The 14,523-nt window shown below is 37.1% G+C and overlaps 1 protein-coding gene across 1 annotated transcript in view; it reads right to left on the bottom strand.

Moving 5' to 3' along the window:
- The window catches only part of WDR70 (WD repeat domain 70), a 135,216-nt gene that overhangs the window by 6,434 nt on the left and 114,259 nt on the right, over nt 1-14,523 (bottom strand). Inside the window, exons 14-17 of the mRNA XM_066181071.1 lie at nt 6,991-7,091; nt 5,489-5,568; nt 2,671-2,787; nt 2,174-2,336 (exon numbers count right to left, since the gene is read on the bottom strand). Coding sequence (XP_066037168.1) covers nt 2,174-2,336; nt 2,671-2,787; nt 5,489-5,568; nt 6,991-7,091 — 461 coding nt within the window. The remainder of the gene's footprint in view (nt 1-2,173; nt 2,337-2,670; nt 2,788-5,488; nt 5,569-6,990; nt 7,092-14,523) is intronic.

The following is a 14,523-nucleotide window of genomic DNA, read 5'->3' as shown; positions in this document are numbered from 1 at the left end:
TTTGTAAGTACATCTGTAAAATGCAGTTTACATACAGGTTAAATATCCATGCTCTGAAAAGTAAGCTGTAGGATTTACTTATAATAGCATATATTACTATATTATATATATTACATTACAATAGCACAGCTTTATGTGGCTGTTAATATAGTCCTGAATTTCTGAAAACTAAGAACATGACACATAATCCAGTTTCTGCATTTCATTGTCTTAGATATTACTAGTATTAGTACTGTTGTTATTATGTTATTGTTATCATTAATAATGTTATTATTGTTTGGAAGTTTTTTAATGCTCTTTGCAACGGAGTATATCTGAAATTGAAGCTTTTAAAGCAAGGATAATGGCAGCTTCACCAGGATGAGATTTATCAGCTGACAAAGCCATCAAAGCAGTGCTGCTGGCTGCAGTCCAATTCCCCCACATACAGATCACCGTCTGGTGTGTAAGTTAATAGCAGTTTGGACTTGCATCCTGCCCACTTCTCAGCCAGCTCTCCTCTTCCCCTGCAGCCACATCTTTAACAGGGAACTGTAATGAGATCTGGCCACCTGACACAGCAAGCCTTTTCTAACACAGCTTTGTTTTAAAACTTTCATGCCTACTGCATTGCAGGTGTTTGGGATGAAACTTAATATACAATCAATGAAGTTACTAAGCCAAAAATATGCTGATGTGTCTATCTACCTGATGGAATGTGTGATTGTATTTACTTTTGAGAATGGATTCCTCAAGTAAAACCAGATGCCTACACACTCCAGGTAAATTTCCTCTCTAGCAATCATGAACTCTCAAGCAATCAAAAATCAGTATTTAGCATATTCATTACAACAATTGCTACAGATTTAGGCTTTCAAATATCCCATCTTTGGCACCAAGAGCGATACTGAATAATGCACTGGTTTGATGTATAACACCAAATGCCATACTTATCAATTACAAGTGTCCCATACTTATTAATTACCTGGTCAAAGCCAGGCTGTGTCGCTGACATTCTCAAGCTGCTTTGGAACTGCTATTTAGTTATCTTTGTGAACATGTGGGTCAAGTCAGAAAACAAATGTCACCATCTGAAACAAGCTGTGATTCGTAGAATATTTCAGGTTTTTGGAAAGAAGTGATGACTGGTTCACTATAGAGCTGAACATTAATAAAGAAAGTAGTCAGTAAAGTACTAATGAATGTACAGCCTTGGAGACAGAACACTGTGCTGCAAAACAGAAAAGCAATTCATTATTGGCAGACTGTTCCATGAAGACTATTTCAACTCTTCAAAATGTTTTCCTTATGCATTTTGATAACACTGCTTGACACTATTTTGTGGAAAAAAGCTCCATCGGTGATAATAAATGTGACAATTCTAGGAATTTTTAAAGTGGTAGTCTCAGTTCATTAGTATGAGATGCATTTATGTAGCACTTATTTTTGTACTATTGTGAATGTATTTAATTGTTTGGGATGTATTTATCTTTCAGAAAAAATCTCCTTGGGTAGAAAGCATTCAAAAAGAATATTGCACAATTTTCATTTTAATGTATACACACAAATACCACACTCTCACATATAATTTAAATGGAGTAAAGTACCATCTGTGGGATCAACAAGGTTTTACCACAAAGATCTTGATAAGGGTCTTTAACTTATTTAACACAATATTCTTTATGTTGAATTTAGTTAGGAGATTTTATCAGTGCAATTTTTAATATCACTGTACCTTTAAAACCAAGTTAATTCAGGCAGTTACTTGGGCCCTTATGTAGGAAAAATTCAGATAAAAAAATAAGAAAGTTGAGAAATCATCCTGTCATATCACCCCAAAAGTATTTTGTAGGTTAAATCTAAGAATCAGTCAGAACTAGAGGGCATATTGGAAAATCATCCCAATATATCAATGGGACAGCACCCTATTATAAGGTATGATTTGGAGAGGATTCTAAGTTCCAACCAACTTTGAACACTTTCAAATAACTTCTAGCACTGGCAGGTACATTTAAAAAGTGGAAATTTAACAATTTAACCTCCTGGAAATCATATCTTTATAAAAGGGTATACTGTATTCTTGATGTATATATTTGTGGCAGCAATCCAAAAAAGGCAAAGTACAGCATTCAAAACATCTATTTTAACTAAGCTCCTACTGGCCTGCAGAAATATTACTTAATTGTTTCCTTACTTAGCATATGCCGGAGCCACCCAGTATGGATTCTCCTCTGCATCCTTGGCATGACGTAAAATGGCCTCTCGAGGGTTGCTGTCATCTGTCTTGTCCAGGGCAATGTTCTTGACTATATATGATGACAGGGTGACCCCGTGAGTCCCAACACGGCCACCACGACCTGTGGCATGAAGAGAAAAATATTTTAGAAATATGCAGAGCCTGCAACGGTGACCCAATACAAGGAGGTCATTTAACGCCATAGGAAGGGTTTAACTTAGGGCTGCATTCAAGTAGGTGTTTTACTGGGTATGTAACTCAAAGTAAGCCATTGTAACTAATTTTTTGCAGGCAAGCTCTCCAATGCGACATCAATGTCCTAAAGTGCTAGACACTGTCCATACATCTACAGAGCAGATTCACCACCCAAACAATGAAAATCCAAACGAGTGTAGAACCAAAGCATGACGGCCTCTTTGGCATAAAACAGTCCAAAATGATTATGCCTACATTACCTGCTCCTGCTACTGGAGGTTCAGGTTTGTGAGACTTCATGGGATCCAACCTATCCTTCTCCAGCTGTTTCCTCGTGCTTCGTTGTCGAGGTTCGCGGAACATTGGAAGCGCATGGGCTGAAGAGTCACAGTTTGGAGACAAATGTTAGAAATTCCATTTTTTAAAAAATGTTTTAAATACAAAGAGTTGGATTCTTTCTTGCAATGGAAAAGGTGGTAGGAGCAGCCTCCTGGTAACCCCATATCCAAACAGTGGTTTACTGCATTGCACCTTCAGGGGTTTCATTCTGCTGAATTTTTCAAACATGAAAACAGTCAGATATCAGGGTTTCCTCAGGCAGAAGCCTCTCACCTGAAATACTGTTTGCACAGTTCATGCATATTTCATTCATACCTCTATCATTCAGTTCTCAACATTAGCACTGTAACCAATCAGTTACTCTTTTCTGAACTTCCCATGTTTCTTCAGCTTCCTCATATTCTAAGAGTATGACAAGGGACTTGACACATTCTTGGATATGACAAAGAGTGGAGCAGAAACCCCTCAATGATTCCAAATGTAATTTTATGCACATGAAGTCACAATCATGTTCTTTCTTAAGTAACAAGATTAATCACCATTGGAAAAATATCATAACTGTGACAGTCTGGCTAAATTGTCAGGATTTAGAACTTCTATTTTCTCACAAAAGTGCTATCTTCAGTCACAGTAGTGGCTTTGACCCACTCAGACAAGAGAGTCATTTGTCAGGAACAAAGAAACACCATGTTAATGGACAAGGCTTTCTTGCAGCAAAGTTTAGATCTCACATGCAGGTGTGCTCATTACTGCTGTTTCCCAAAATCCGGGAAATTTTGTAGAGATCAAATGATCCAATAAAGACAAAAAAATAACTAAACAAATCTTAAATTTAGGTGCACCATCTCTATACTGAATACAAAAACCATTAGGGAGCTTTCAGGCACCTATCAGCCTGAGTTTTCAGCTTATTTCTGTAAGACTGTTCAATTAGACTGAATGAAGTCACAGCCAGGTGATACACAGCAGATCTTTGGAAACAAATGTTTGAGTTTTGCAGACTTCATTAAGTATGAAATGCCAGGGAAAATTTTCTGGCAAGCACTAAGCTTGATCAGTTTCCACAGAGCATCTGAGGTGTCTAATGCAAAGATCCATTTGTGGAGTCAAGGATGTCTAAGGGAAAACCATGCTGTGTATTCCTGTATTTTAAAAGTGACACTTAATCCCTTAAACCAACATTCCTACATTTTAAGCAGCCATTATAGGCAATTCTGATATTAAAGAGCAACAAGAAGTCTGAAGGAAAAAAAATTTTAAAAAAAGGAAAAGGGAAAGGGAATCACTTCACTTTGCAAAACCACTTCAGGGATCTTCAGGTCTTCCCAGTTCTATTTGTAAACTTAAAACACTGACATCCAACCTCTGAAAAGTTTCCAAAATACACAAAAAATCTAAAATTTTGCTAAGCAAATCCTTACAACATTTTTCTGCATTTATGTATATGGAAGCATTTTTGTTTAGTTTCAAAATGCTATGGAAGAGACAGCTAATCACCTAGAACTCAGCGATAAAAGCCCAAAAATTTGCATAACTGGGACCTATATCTTTCAATTACATTTATAAACGCCACTGAACAGAGAAGTTTCACTGGGTTTTAAGCAGAATTTTCTTTAAAAAATCACAGAAGTTCCTTAAGAGTATAAACACTAACGACCGTGCACACAAAGCGTTACAGTGAAGCATTTGTAAGGATAGATTAAGAGCACCCAATGAAGATAAATACTCCTGATCTTTGGCAGTTGCTACTAAAGTTCACCCCAAAAACTGGAACTGGACATCTGCAGCAGTAAAGTAGGTTAGAGATAGCTGTGGCTGAAAGTGCCCAAGACAGGAACCCAGAACTAAAGTGCCTTGATATGGGCCTAGTTACCAAGACTGCCCAAACTTTCTCATTTCTAAACCGCTTTTTGTTTATTATGCTGCCAAACAACTTGTTTGTTTTATAGAGAAATGGTTTTAGCATGTGCAAAACCAAGACAACTAGAAATCAGAACTGCACACCCTGGCACTGGAAGAGGATTAAGAGAGGCAGGACACCACAACCATGTGATTCTTCTCATTTCACGTGAGGAAACACTACACAGGGAAATGCTAATGGGGACGGCCAAGATCTCTCAGTTAATCCCCTCATTCCATTGTAAAATTTGTTGTTGGGAACAGGTAGATCATTAAACATTTTATTGTAGCAATGGTAACTATTTCTCATGTGTCAGTGATCCTTACTATGAACATAAGCTCTTAAAATCCCCTGAGGCTAGGGATAGTTAAGCTATTTAAAACCCTGTCTAACTTGGGTAAATTATAAATTTTGAAAAATCATTTTTTATTTGTACAAGACCTATCTCTCATACAAGACCAATCTCTCTGATTTTGTCACTGGTACTGCAAGGTGAAAAAACTCTTCCTAAACCCATCTACATTCCACAATTAAGTTATAGAAAACTGAAGATTTTAAAAAGCTACAAAATTTTTGAGGCTTTCAGAAGCACCACAATCAAGAAACAAACCATTATTAACAACTTTAGGAAGCATACAGATTAGATATACCTTTCCAGTTGTGCAATGCTATAAAAAATCTGTATGAAGCATCTGAAGCAATATATGACACCAGTGATCAATGCTTAATGGAAGACTGCTTTTTAGAGGAGAAAAAAAATAAAGCTAAACAATCAGCAAATAACTTCAAACCTAAGAACAAGCTAAGGATGCTACTATAAAGATGTTTAAATTTCTTACGTGTTATAATGTAATCCTGTGTGAGAGTCTCTGCTTGTCTCTCTTTTCTTTTTGTTTTAACCACACATAATTTTGCTCCCCTAGGAGGAAACAGAGCAGTTCAGTTAGCCTGTTTATATCAAACAGAAACCAGTTTTTATTCAAGACAGTCTCAACAAAATTATACAGCACACTAAATACTCATGGATGTGTATATCTTTGCCTGTTCACGCTCATGTGAAGGAGGGTAGAGAGATTATAGTGCTTCTGTTATAGAGCACCTTATATGACATGCAGAAATAAGGATGGAAGATTCATTTCACACTTCATTTGTCCACGGTACTTTGGTGTGCACATTGGAAGTGCTGCTCTCCAAACGTGGACACTCATTTGCTCCTGATATTATTCTTCCAAAGCAGCACAGTTGGCAGTTATCTAACCAGAGCTGCCTGTAACACTGAGGCAGGAAAGACTGCATAAGCCTGGCTGCAGCAAGATTGATTTAAACCACTGGTATTTTCCTCTTCATGGTAAATACCAGGAAACAAACCAGGCACAAAACTGAGCTAGGGGTCTGTGGTTCAAACAGTGACAACCAACATTCTTGTTCTCTAAACTGCCAAAATCAGAAAAATAAAACTTATTTCTGATAATCTTGTAAACCAGAGTTTAACTTCACATCCAAGTGCCCAGGTGACAGTAAATATCCAGAAAACATGAACTGTAATACCGTTTGGTTTAGGACGCCAGCAAAACAAAGATGGCACATACATGGGAAGAACATCTTATTTATTCCACTCAGTACCAATGAATTGTGCATTTCCTCCCAGCTGACAGGAAGGAATCATGCCCCAGTTCTCCAGCCAATCCAGACGGCAAAAGAAAATTAATTGCAAAACAGGTATTGATAGGTTACTTAGGCCCTCTTCATCTTAGGTTGGCAAGTCACAGTCTGATAAATCAGTACCATCTTTCCCTTAGATGTACAGGCAAAATCCTCATGTGGTAAATGAAGGTGGTAAAGAAGACTAGAAGAAAGGGGGGGATGTGCTTCTTCACTTTAGACCTTGTCAAATTGGGTCTTCCAGTATTACTTCATAAGCACTGAAGTTTGATGCCTCTAAACAACATTTTTACTTCAGGAAGAAAATATGCGTTAAAAAACATGACTAAATACAATAAATACCCATTCAGTAACACTTCCTCAGCAACCTCCAGCAGACAGGATGAAAGGGTGGTTGCTCTTACTGCAGATTTCATGCAATTAAAAAATGAAAGCATTTGTAAATTCAGGTAGAACAGCCAGCATATTGCAAAATGAAAAACCCAGAGGAAAAGGTGCTGCTCTTCATAAGCAAACATTTTGGGTTATTTTTTCATCTTTCTACTTCTGCTGAATAAGTGTAGAACTCCGCAAAACAAATGCTACTAAACTAGTTTTTTCTCATTTCTTAGTATAATCACTGAATCACAGAATCAGACTAAATTTGAAAAAACAACCATAATAAAACACAATTACATACCTCTGGCTTTTGACAGGATCATAGTACACTTTGGCTAAACCATTTCCAGTACCAACCATGATCTGGTTCAACTTGGGATGCCAAAGGCAACGCACAACACTCTGAAACAGAGTGAGATATGACAGTTAGTTGGTCACTCATCTGGATCTTAGAATTAATATTCACATTGTCAAAGAGTGCATCACATTGTAGCAGGACGAAGTTTAAGCACATGAATGAGCATGTGAATACGTGAATGAATAACTCCAGAGTAGAATACAATGTAAAAGGAGTGACAACATCAGGATGTAGACAGGGAAGAAGTAAAAATTGGTGACCAGTGTGATAACCAGCGGTTTCTACAGACTATCTGCTGCCAGGATCTTCATGGACACTATGAAAATGGAAAGTTAAGAAGGGATTTGAAGGAGAACAGTTAAGTGCTTCAGATATGATACAGCGATTCAGGCCTTCATTACTTTTGTACTCTTATTTTTAATTCTTAATTCTTCCACTTCATTCATGACTTTATCTGTTTTCTCCCTTCTTGTCACACTGTTGACCTTTCACTTGCTGACTGCAGAAATGAAGAGATGCTGATTTTCACTCTAGCTTTTTTCTTCCCCACACCACTAAGAACTTGGTATTTGAAGCCAGTGTCCACAGTGCTTTCACCCTTCTGGTCAGCAGTGAAACTCATTTTCAGACATTAAGAGTATTGTTCTGCATGTGACTTTGAATCTCCATGTGAGTACTGTTCTCAGTCTGATTCAGCAGGACAGCACAGAAACTCTAAGACCCAAACTTCTGACTCCAGAGAGCTGAAGTGGGCACAGTCTGCCCCAAAGGACAACACAACTCATCAAAACCACAAAAGAAAGTATCTATTTTTGACAGACAGTAATGCCTTAAATGGATGTTGTCCAAGGCTGAAGTTGGTTTGTGCCACTTATGCAACAAATGTATCTAGAGCTAGCAAGATGCATTATCTTGTTAGTATTTCATGGAACAATGCTCTCTTTTCTAGCCTTCCCTTTCTTCTCCCTCCACTTCCCATTGCATGTTCCATACTATTTTTGATTTGGTCCAGCCTCCCTTTTTTTGATGCTATGAGGCACATAACATCAAAAATACTGAAGAAATTCTGAAGCCCATTCAGCCATCATGAATCAGAACCACAAGATGATGCATGACAATCTCCTGAGCTGTTTTTTTCTGCATTGTATTCTCTGCTTCTATTTTAAGAAGGACAACTGAGTGAGATGAAGTTTCATTAATCAAACAGCCGTTCTTTACAAGGCTCCCCAGCAATGCATCCTCCTTCTACACATATACAACATTACACTTTCCTGTTTACTTACAGATACAAATAAACCTGGTTTGCTTATTACAAGACAATTACAGAACAACATTTTTACAGGTAAATGTGGAGTACACAATACAGAGTTGCTAATAAGTTGTTGGATTTAAGTAAGAGTCTTACATACTGTTATGTAATGCTCAAAATGCTAAAGTAACTCTAAAACGCCAAAGCCAGTAAAAAGTATTGAAGGTCAAAGGTGGGTGGCCTTTTCTTTTATTAATATTTATTGCATGTGGTTAGTCAGCCTTTTTAAACTCTGTAGTTAATGTGGTTCTCCACTTTCTTCTGTCAAGTAAATGTATTTTATAGCATGGCAGTGGATACCAGCCAACAAAAACAAGCCTGAGACAGTGCGACTCAGCACTGATGGGGTTTGCTGAGTTTCTAACTTGTCAAACATGCACAATACACTTAAAACTACCATGGCACGTGCTACAGAGCAGGCAAAAGAAACTGCCATTAAATGTAGCCCTATAAATCTTCTGAAACTGTAAAATGTTCCCAGAATATAATTTGTTAAAAACCAAACAAACTCAAGCTCTGAGTAGGCAAGTAATTTTATCAATCCACTACTATCAATCTACTTTATAAAAATAATAAAAACTACTTCTGTGGTTTTCAGATTATTTTAGAAACTGAAAATACTTCAAAAATACCAAAATACTGAATCCCTGAACTATATCCTAAAAAATTTTCCCAGTCATTTAATCCCAAACAAGTCAAAATTCTAATTAACTGTACAACAAACAGATCATTGTAGGCTAGGTCTTAATACTGAAGGGAACGGTAAGGAGAATCTTTACCACACAAAAATAATTAACACTTAAAGCGGATTTATTCTTTAATGCCTCTAACTTCTCAACTAGTTCCACCTCAAATAACTCAGGTAGACATCTTTATCACTGGAAATGCTAAACATCAAGTTCCATCTTAAAGAAGGTCCTACCTCCCAGCTCTCCAGGCAAATAAGTATGTTAATTGCAAACAAAATTGTTTTCTTGCCTTTGCCTACATGTGCATGTAGGTAGGCACCTGCCTACTGATACAGAATTTTACACTCTGGAATGGTTGTGGTTGGAAGAGAGCTCTAGAGATGACTAATCCAACCATCCTGCTCCAAGCATAGTCAGATACTACAGACAGCTCAGAATATCAGCCTGTTTGTTTTTGAATATTTCCCAGGATGGAAACTCAACAGCCTCTTCCAACAATCTGTTTCAATGTACAACCAGCCCTACCATAAAAAAAAACCAAAAACCCAACCACAAACTCCAAATCATTTTATTTCATTTAAAACAAGAAAAACCTATGCAGATTATGAAAACAAAAAAAAAATCCAAGTCATAGCTTACCAAATGGAAAATGTCTTATCATAAATAAGAATGATAAAATACAGAATGTATCATCACATAAACATCTTCACCATTTGAAAAAAAAAAAGATTTCTGTGATGGCTGAATGTTTTGGATACAATGCTTTTGGAGCATGAAGTCCTGGAAGCCTATCACAAAAATCCTGAAACGAATTTTTCCATAGACTGATGTGGCCAGCTTTGTGATTTTAAGAAAATTACAGCAGATAATTGCTAGCAAGGATTTAAAAGTTGCCTTGTACTTTTGCTACGGCAAAAGGATTAAGTTCTATAAATGAAATCAATTGGAAAAGTCTTTGGCAATGTCTATTGCATATACAAACACAGTAGCTCTCATTGGGAAATACTGGGAAAATATTGTGAAAATATTTTTGTGAAAACAGACAGGGAAAATATTAAAAATAATACCCAAAAGAGCAACACTGCAAATTTACCTTCTTGATTCTCACTGTGAAAGAGGTTAGAAAAGATTCAATGGGTGTCATTGTCTGTAGGCAGTTCTGGGGTGGTTCCCAAACAGTCTCACCCCAATAAGTCTGTTCTCACCTCTGTATTTCCCTTCAAATCATATAAGCAGAGCTGTTGCTGCAGGTAAACAGTAAAAAACACCAAATAATTTTTCTGACAGATTATTTCTCCATCTAGGTGAGCTCACTAGGCAACTACACACATGGCTTTCCTGGTCTGAACAAGTGATAGTGCTTTGACAAGAGTTAACATTGCTTCTAAATGAGAAACTGAACCCTCATTTTCTGTAATACAGAATGGGACATTTATTCTGGCCCAGGAATACAGCCCTGTGTTTAACAGGCACAGTGAAGACTAACTGAAGCAGATTTGTCAGCAAGCAAAATCTGAGTTAATTACCTCAACCGAAACTGTTCAGATCACTTGGGCAACACCCCAACAGGAGTAAACAATGCAGAGAGGGCATTTTATAAGGTCAGCAAGAAAGATTTAAATGATTTGTGGCGTAAGAGTGGAAAATTTACCCCCTAAGATGAAACTATGAAGCTGGTAAGGCCATAAAACTATAGACTGTTGTCAAGGACTGGAAGAATTTTCCTGGATCTTTGCTTATAAAGATGGTTTGAGACTGCAGCAGGAAAGGCAAAACTCAGTTCCCTGGCCCACGCTTCAGATAAAAACACTCTATTTTAGAGTGGGGGTAGAGTTGATCCAGGAAAGTGCAGTCTCAGAAGGGGTCAGTACATGCTAGGCAACAAAGAAAGGTTAATAATTTCTAGTAAGAGGGATTATGAATGGTTAGAGATCACACATTGGCAGTGATTATCTGGATTGTGAGAACCTTCAGAGAGGATGCACTGTGATAAAACATATAAAGAAAAAAATATGAATGAGCTAATGCAGCAAGTATTCTTAATTCCTGAGAATTACAAAGTACATAGAGTCTTCCCATAAATGTTACATCTTAGACCTAAAAGATTTTTCTGCAGCATTCCAGAGCCTGAGCAGTCACTTAATCTCACTAACATCTTTTGAGTCTACTAAAATATGAGGTTGCTCATTACGTAACAAAATAAAAAGAACATATATAAAGAATGTGTCTTGAAAGCATTATTCACCTCTATCCTCCTTCACTGTGCTGAAAAAGATTAAGGGAAGATTCAGGTTTCTGTCCATCACTGCCTTCTTGAATTCCTATACTAACATTTCACATGTCTATGAGCTGATGTTGTACAAAGGCACTGATTTATTTTTTTAAACTTGATCCCTTTCAGCTGAGATCCAACAAAATCTCATCAACTTTTTATGTAAACAAGCTCCAGGATAACAGTTAACCTTTTTCTGTTAACAAAATTTTATTAAACAGACATGTATGTGTGTATGCATATGGAGGTCATAATTGCAAGACTAGCATGATAATGATTTTACTGTTTTCCAAAATATTCCAAGAACTTTCATAATTTTGACATGAACAGGAATCACCGTACACTTCTAGAGCACTTAGGTCAATCGGACTGATATTCTTTTCTTGCTACTGCAAAAAGAGGGACCATATTTTACACTGATGTTTTAATTTCTTTTCCCTCCTTCAGGAGGTCTTAGTGCTTCTCAGTCAGGCACTGTTTTCTTTGGAAACTACCCTTTCTCCCTAAAGACAGTTAAGCTGTAAGGTTAAGTAACATGCACTTATCTTTGAAAATGAACATTTTAATGTAAAGTGTATTTTCAGATAACACATGATAAGGTATCAGCTTTTTCAAGTTCATTAGTAAATCTTCAGCCATGCAGGAAAGAGGTAAGAAAGACATGTTTCCATCCGTTATGCACTCTTGGAATAAACATTTTCCATTTTTCTTTCTTTTCACTCCAGGGATACACTTTCATTCTTTTCTGGTTGTTCTTGACTTTCAACTGGCTTATGCACTTGCTCCAAAACACCAGAAATGACTAATCAGTTAAGAGCAGCTATCAGACTTTTAGGCTAAATTCACTAAATTATTGTCTCCTCCCATGGCTATTAGTGCAAACTATTTAAATGAAAACACTGACAACAAATCTGCTTTGCAGACTTCATCTATCTACTTCCATCCCTACATGAAACTACACTGAGAAGCTGTAAATCACTACTGAATGATGCTGACATACAGCTAGTATTCATATTTTCCCCATGCTGAATGTGCAGCCAACATTCCACCTAAAACAGAGAAAATAAAAAGTGATCTTCCAAACAGCCACTAGAAATTAGTATTTTTACTGCTAATTCCAGATAAATACTGAAAATGGAAACATGCTAATCCTAGGTTTTCACACATCTCTAACCTATGAAGCAGAAATTCATGAGCGTTGGATGTTTCTTTAAAAGTGCTACAATTTAGATGAAGTTCAGTAACTCCATGGTGAAGCTGCTGATGTTTTGACAGTTGTTGGGAAATCAGGTGCAAGTAAGAGCGTAGGCTTCGCTCTCAGCTAGCACAAGCCTTTCATAGAGTGGCAGGCTTTTGTCCTGAAAATTGCCTACAGTCAAAAATCCTTAAATCAACAGAAATGAATGCAAAACTAACCCATTATCTCCTACTTTGCTATTGGCAAGGTCAGAAATGAGAGATTAAATGTACCAGCACTTTAGTAGAAGACAATAAACACCCACAGAGTTAAGTGAAGAGTTTAGGTGGGACTTGTATCATCAAACTTAACATGTCTACACTTCTAATCTTCGGAGATCTATTCTTTAAATGTCTACAAATGTCTCCCTTTAAAGTTAACAGAGAGATACAAGCATTTTACAGTGGACTTCAGCTAACCTATTTTAGAGATCTATTTTAGGATGGGATAAAATCACAGTCTGAATATGTTTATTTTTCTCTGTTGATCAGAAAAGGAGCCTAGGGTGACTGGATCAGCTGTAGACATCTATATTTGGTCAGGTGAATCTCTACAGCCTACAGTGGCTAAAATAGCTATAAAAGAAAAACAGAAAACTAATGAGTATCTATATTACAGTATGTTGTGCTACTTAGATAAAATCCACAGTTCAAGATAAAGAATCCTGGTACTCCTATTGGATACTCCCAGTGCAGAAAGAATACACCAGACATGGACGTCTAAAACTGCCCAACAAATCCTGAAAACCTTCACTTCAAAGATCAGGTCCAGCTCTGGAAATAGTGAAAAACTGAAGAGGCATTAAACAGAAAAAACTCTATATTCGCTCTTATTGCTTACCCCTTTCTTGACCTACAATCTAATAAATAATTCCTCAGAATCTGTTCTCAAGCTGTACAATAAAAAGTAAAAGCAAGAGCTGCTGCCCTAAGAAAATACTTTCAGCCAGGAGAAGAAAAACCTAAACAAACCTTCTCTCTTTCCCATGTGCAAACTTTGCTTCAGTGGTTGTGACAGTATGTGATGGGCTCTGTTTGAACAGCACTGCTTGGATTTGCTGCACTTTGTGGTTCAGGCAGTCAGATAAGTGACACGTCAGCAGGGAAGACAGCAAACATGTAAAATGACCATCTGACCATGGTCATGGATTCTGTAAGGACAGGTGACCCCAGCAGACGCCAAGTGGGGCTTTTCTGACTAAATAGAGTATTTGTCTTGAATGTAATCACTACAAATTCCAGTCTTTCTGAAAAAAGCTTTGCCTACTAAAATCTGTGCAAGTATGCATGCAACTAGTGTATTTAGCACATCTAATCTGCCTTTTCTGCTATAAAACTCTCTATGTATTTACAGTGAAGAACTGTTTGCAGTATCTTTTAAATGCACAGGAGCTCAAAACGTAATAAATAATACTACTTAGGAGGCTTATAATAAAAAGCATTTACCTTTCCAATTAACATAATCTGTTAACTAAGCCTATATAACACTTGAATTTGAGAGGCGTAAGCAATTTCAGACTTGGGCTGGATAGAGGGTTGAAATCTCAGTGTGGCATTTCAGCTTTCTCTTCCATAGCTCTAGGACTTGCACATTAAGTCCTTCTGACTTTAGCAATATGTTTCCCCGTAAGAGAAGGGAAATGTACCAAGTTATTTCAGGAAAACACCTCCATTTATTAAGAGTTTCTCTGTCTTTGAATAAAACATCAAATGTTTAGATGTCACCTACTGAAGACAGCTTCCCACTACCACATGATTGTTGTCCATCCCTGTTTGGTTACCACCACTTTTAAACTTCCACAATTAGGAAAGATATTAAAACAGAGCTCTCAACCTTTTCCATTTTATAATAAAGGCACGGAACCATTTAGAAATTTCAAATATTTAGACTGCTGTGCAGTGGATATGAATCTATTCTTTGTACAAATTTTCACAGACATGTTTTATGTGGCTCACAGTTTCTACGGACC

The sequence above is a fragment of the Chamaea fasciata genome, unplaced genomic scaffold, assembly GCF_029207755.1.
Source record: "Chamaea fasciata isolate MVZ Bird 193981 ecotype frontalis unplaced genomic scaffold, bChaFas1.0.hap1 SCAF_4, whole genome shotgun sequence".
Taxonomy (NCBI): domain Eukaryota; kingdom Metazoa; phylum Chordata; class Aves; order Passeriformes; family Sylviidae; genus Chamaea; species Chamaea fasciata.
Note: the sequence above shows the minus strand (reverse complement) of the source record. Positions and strands in the feature narration are given on the sequence as shown.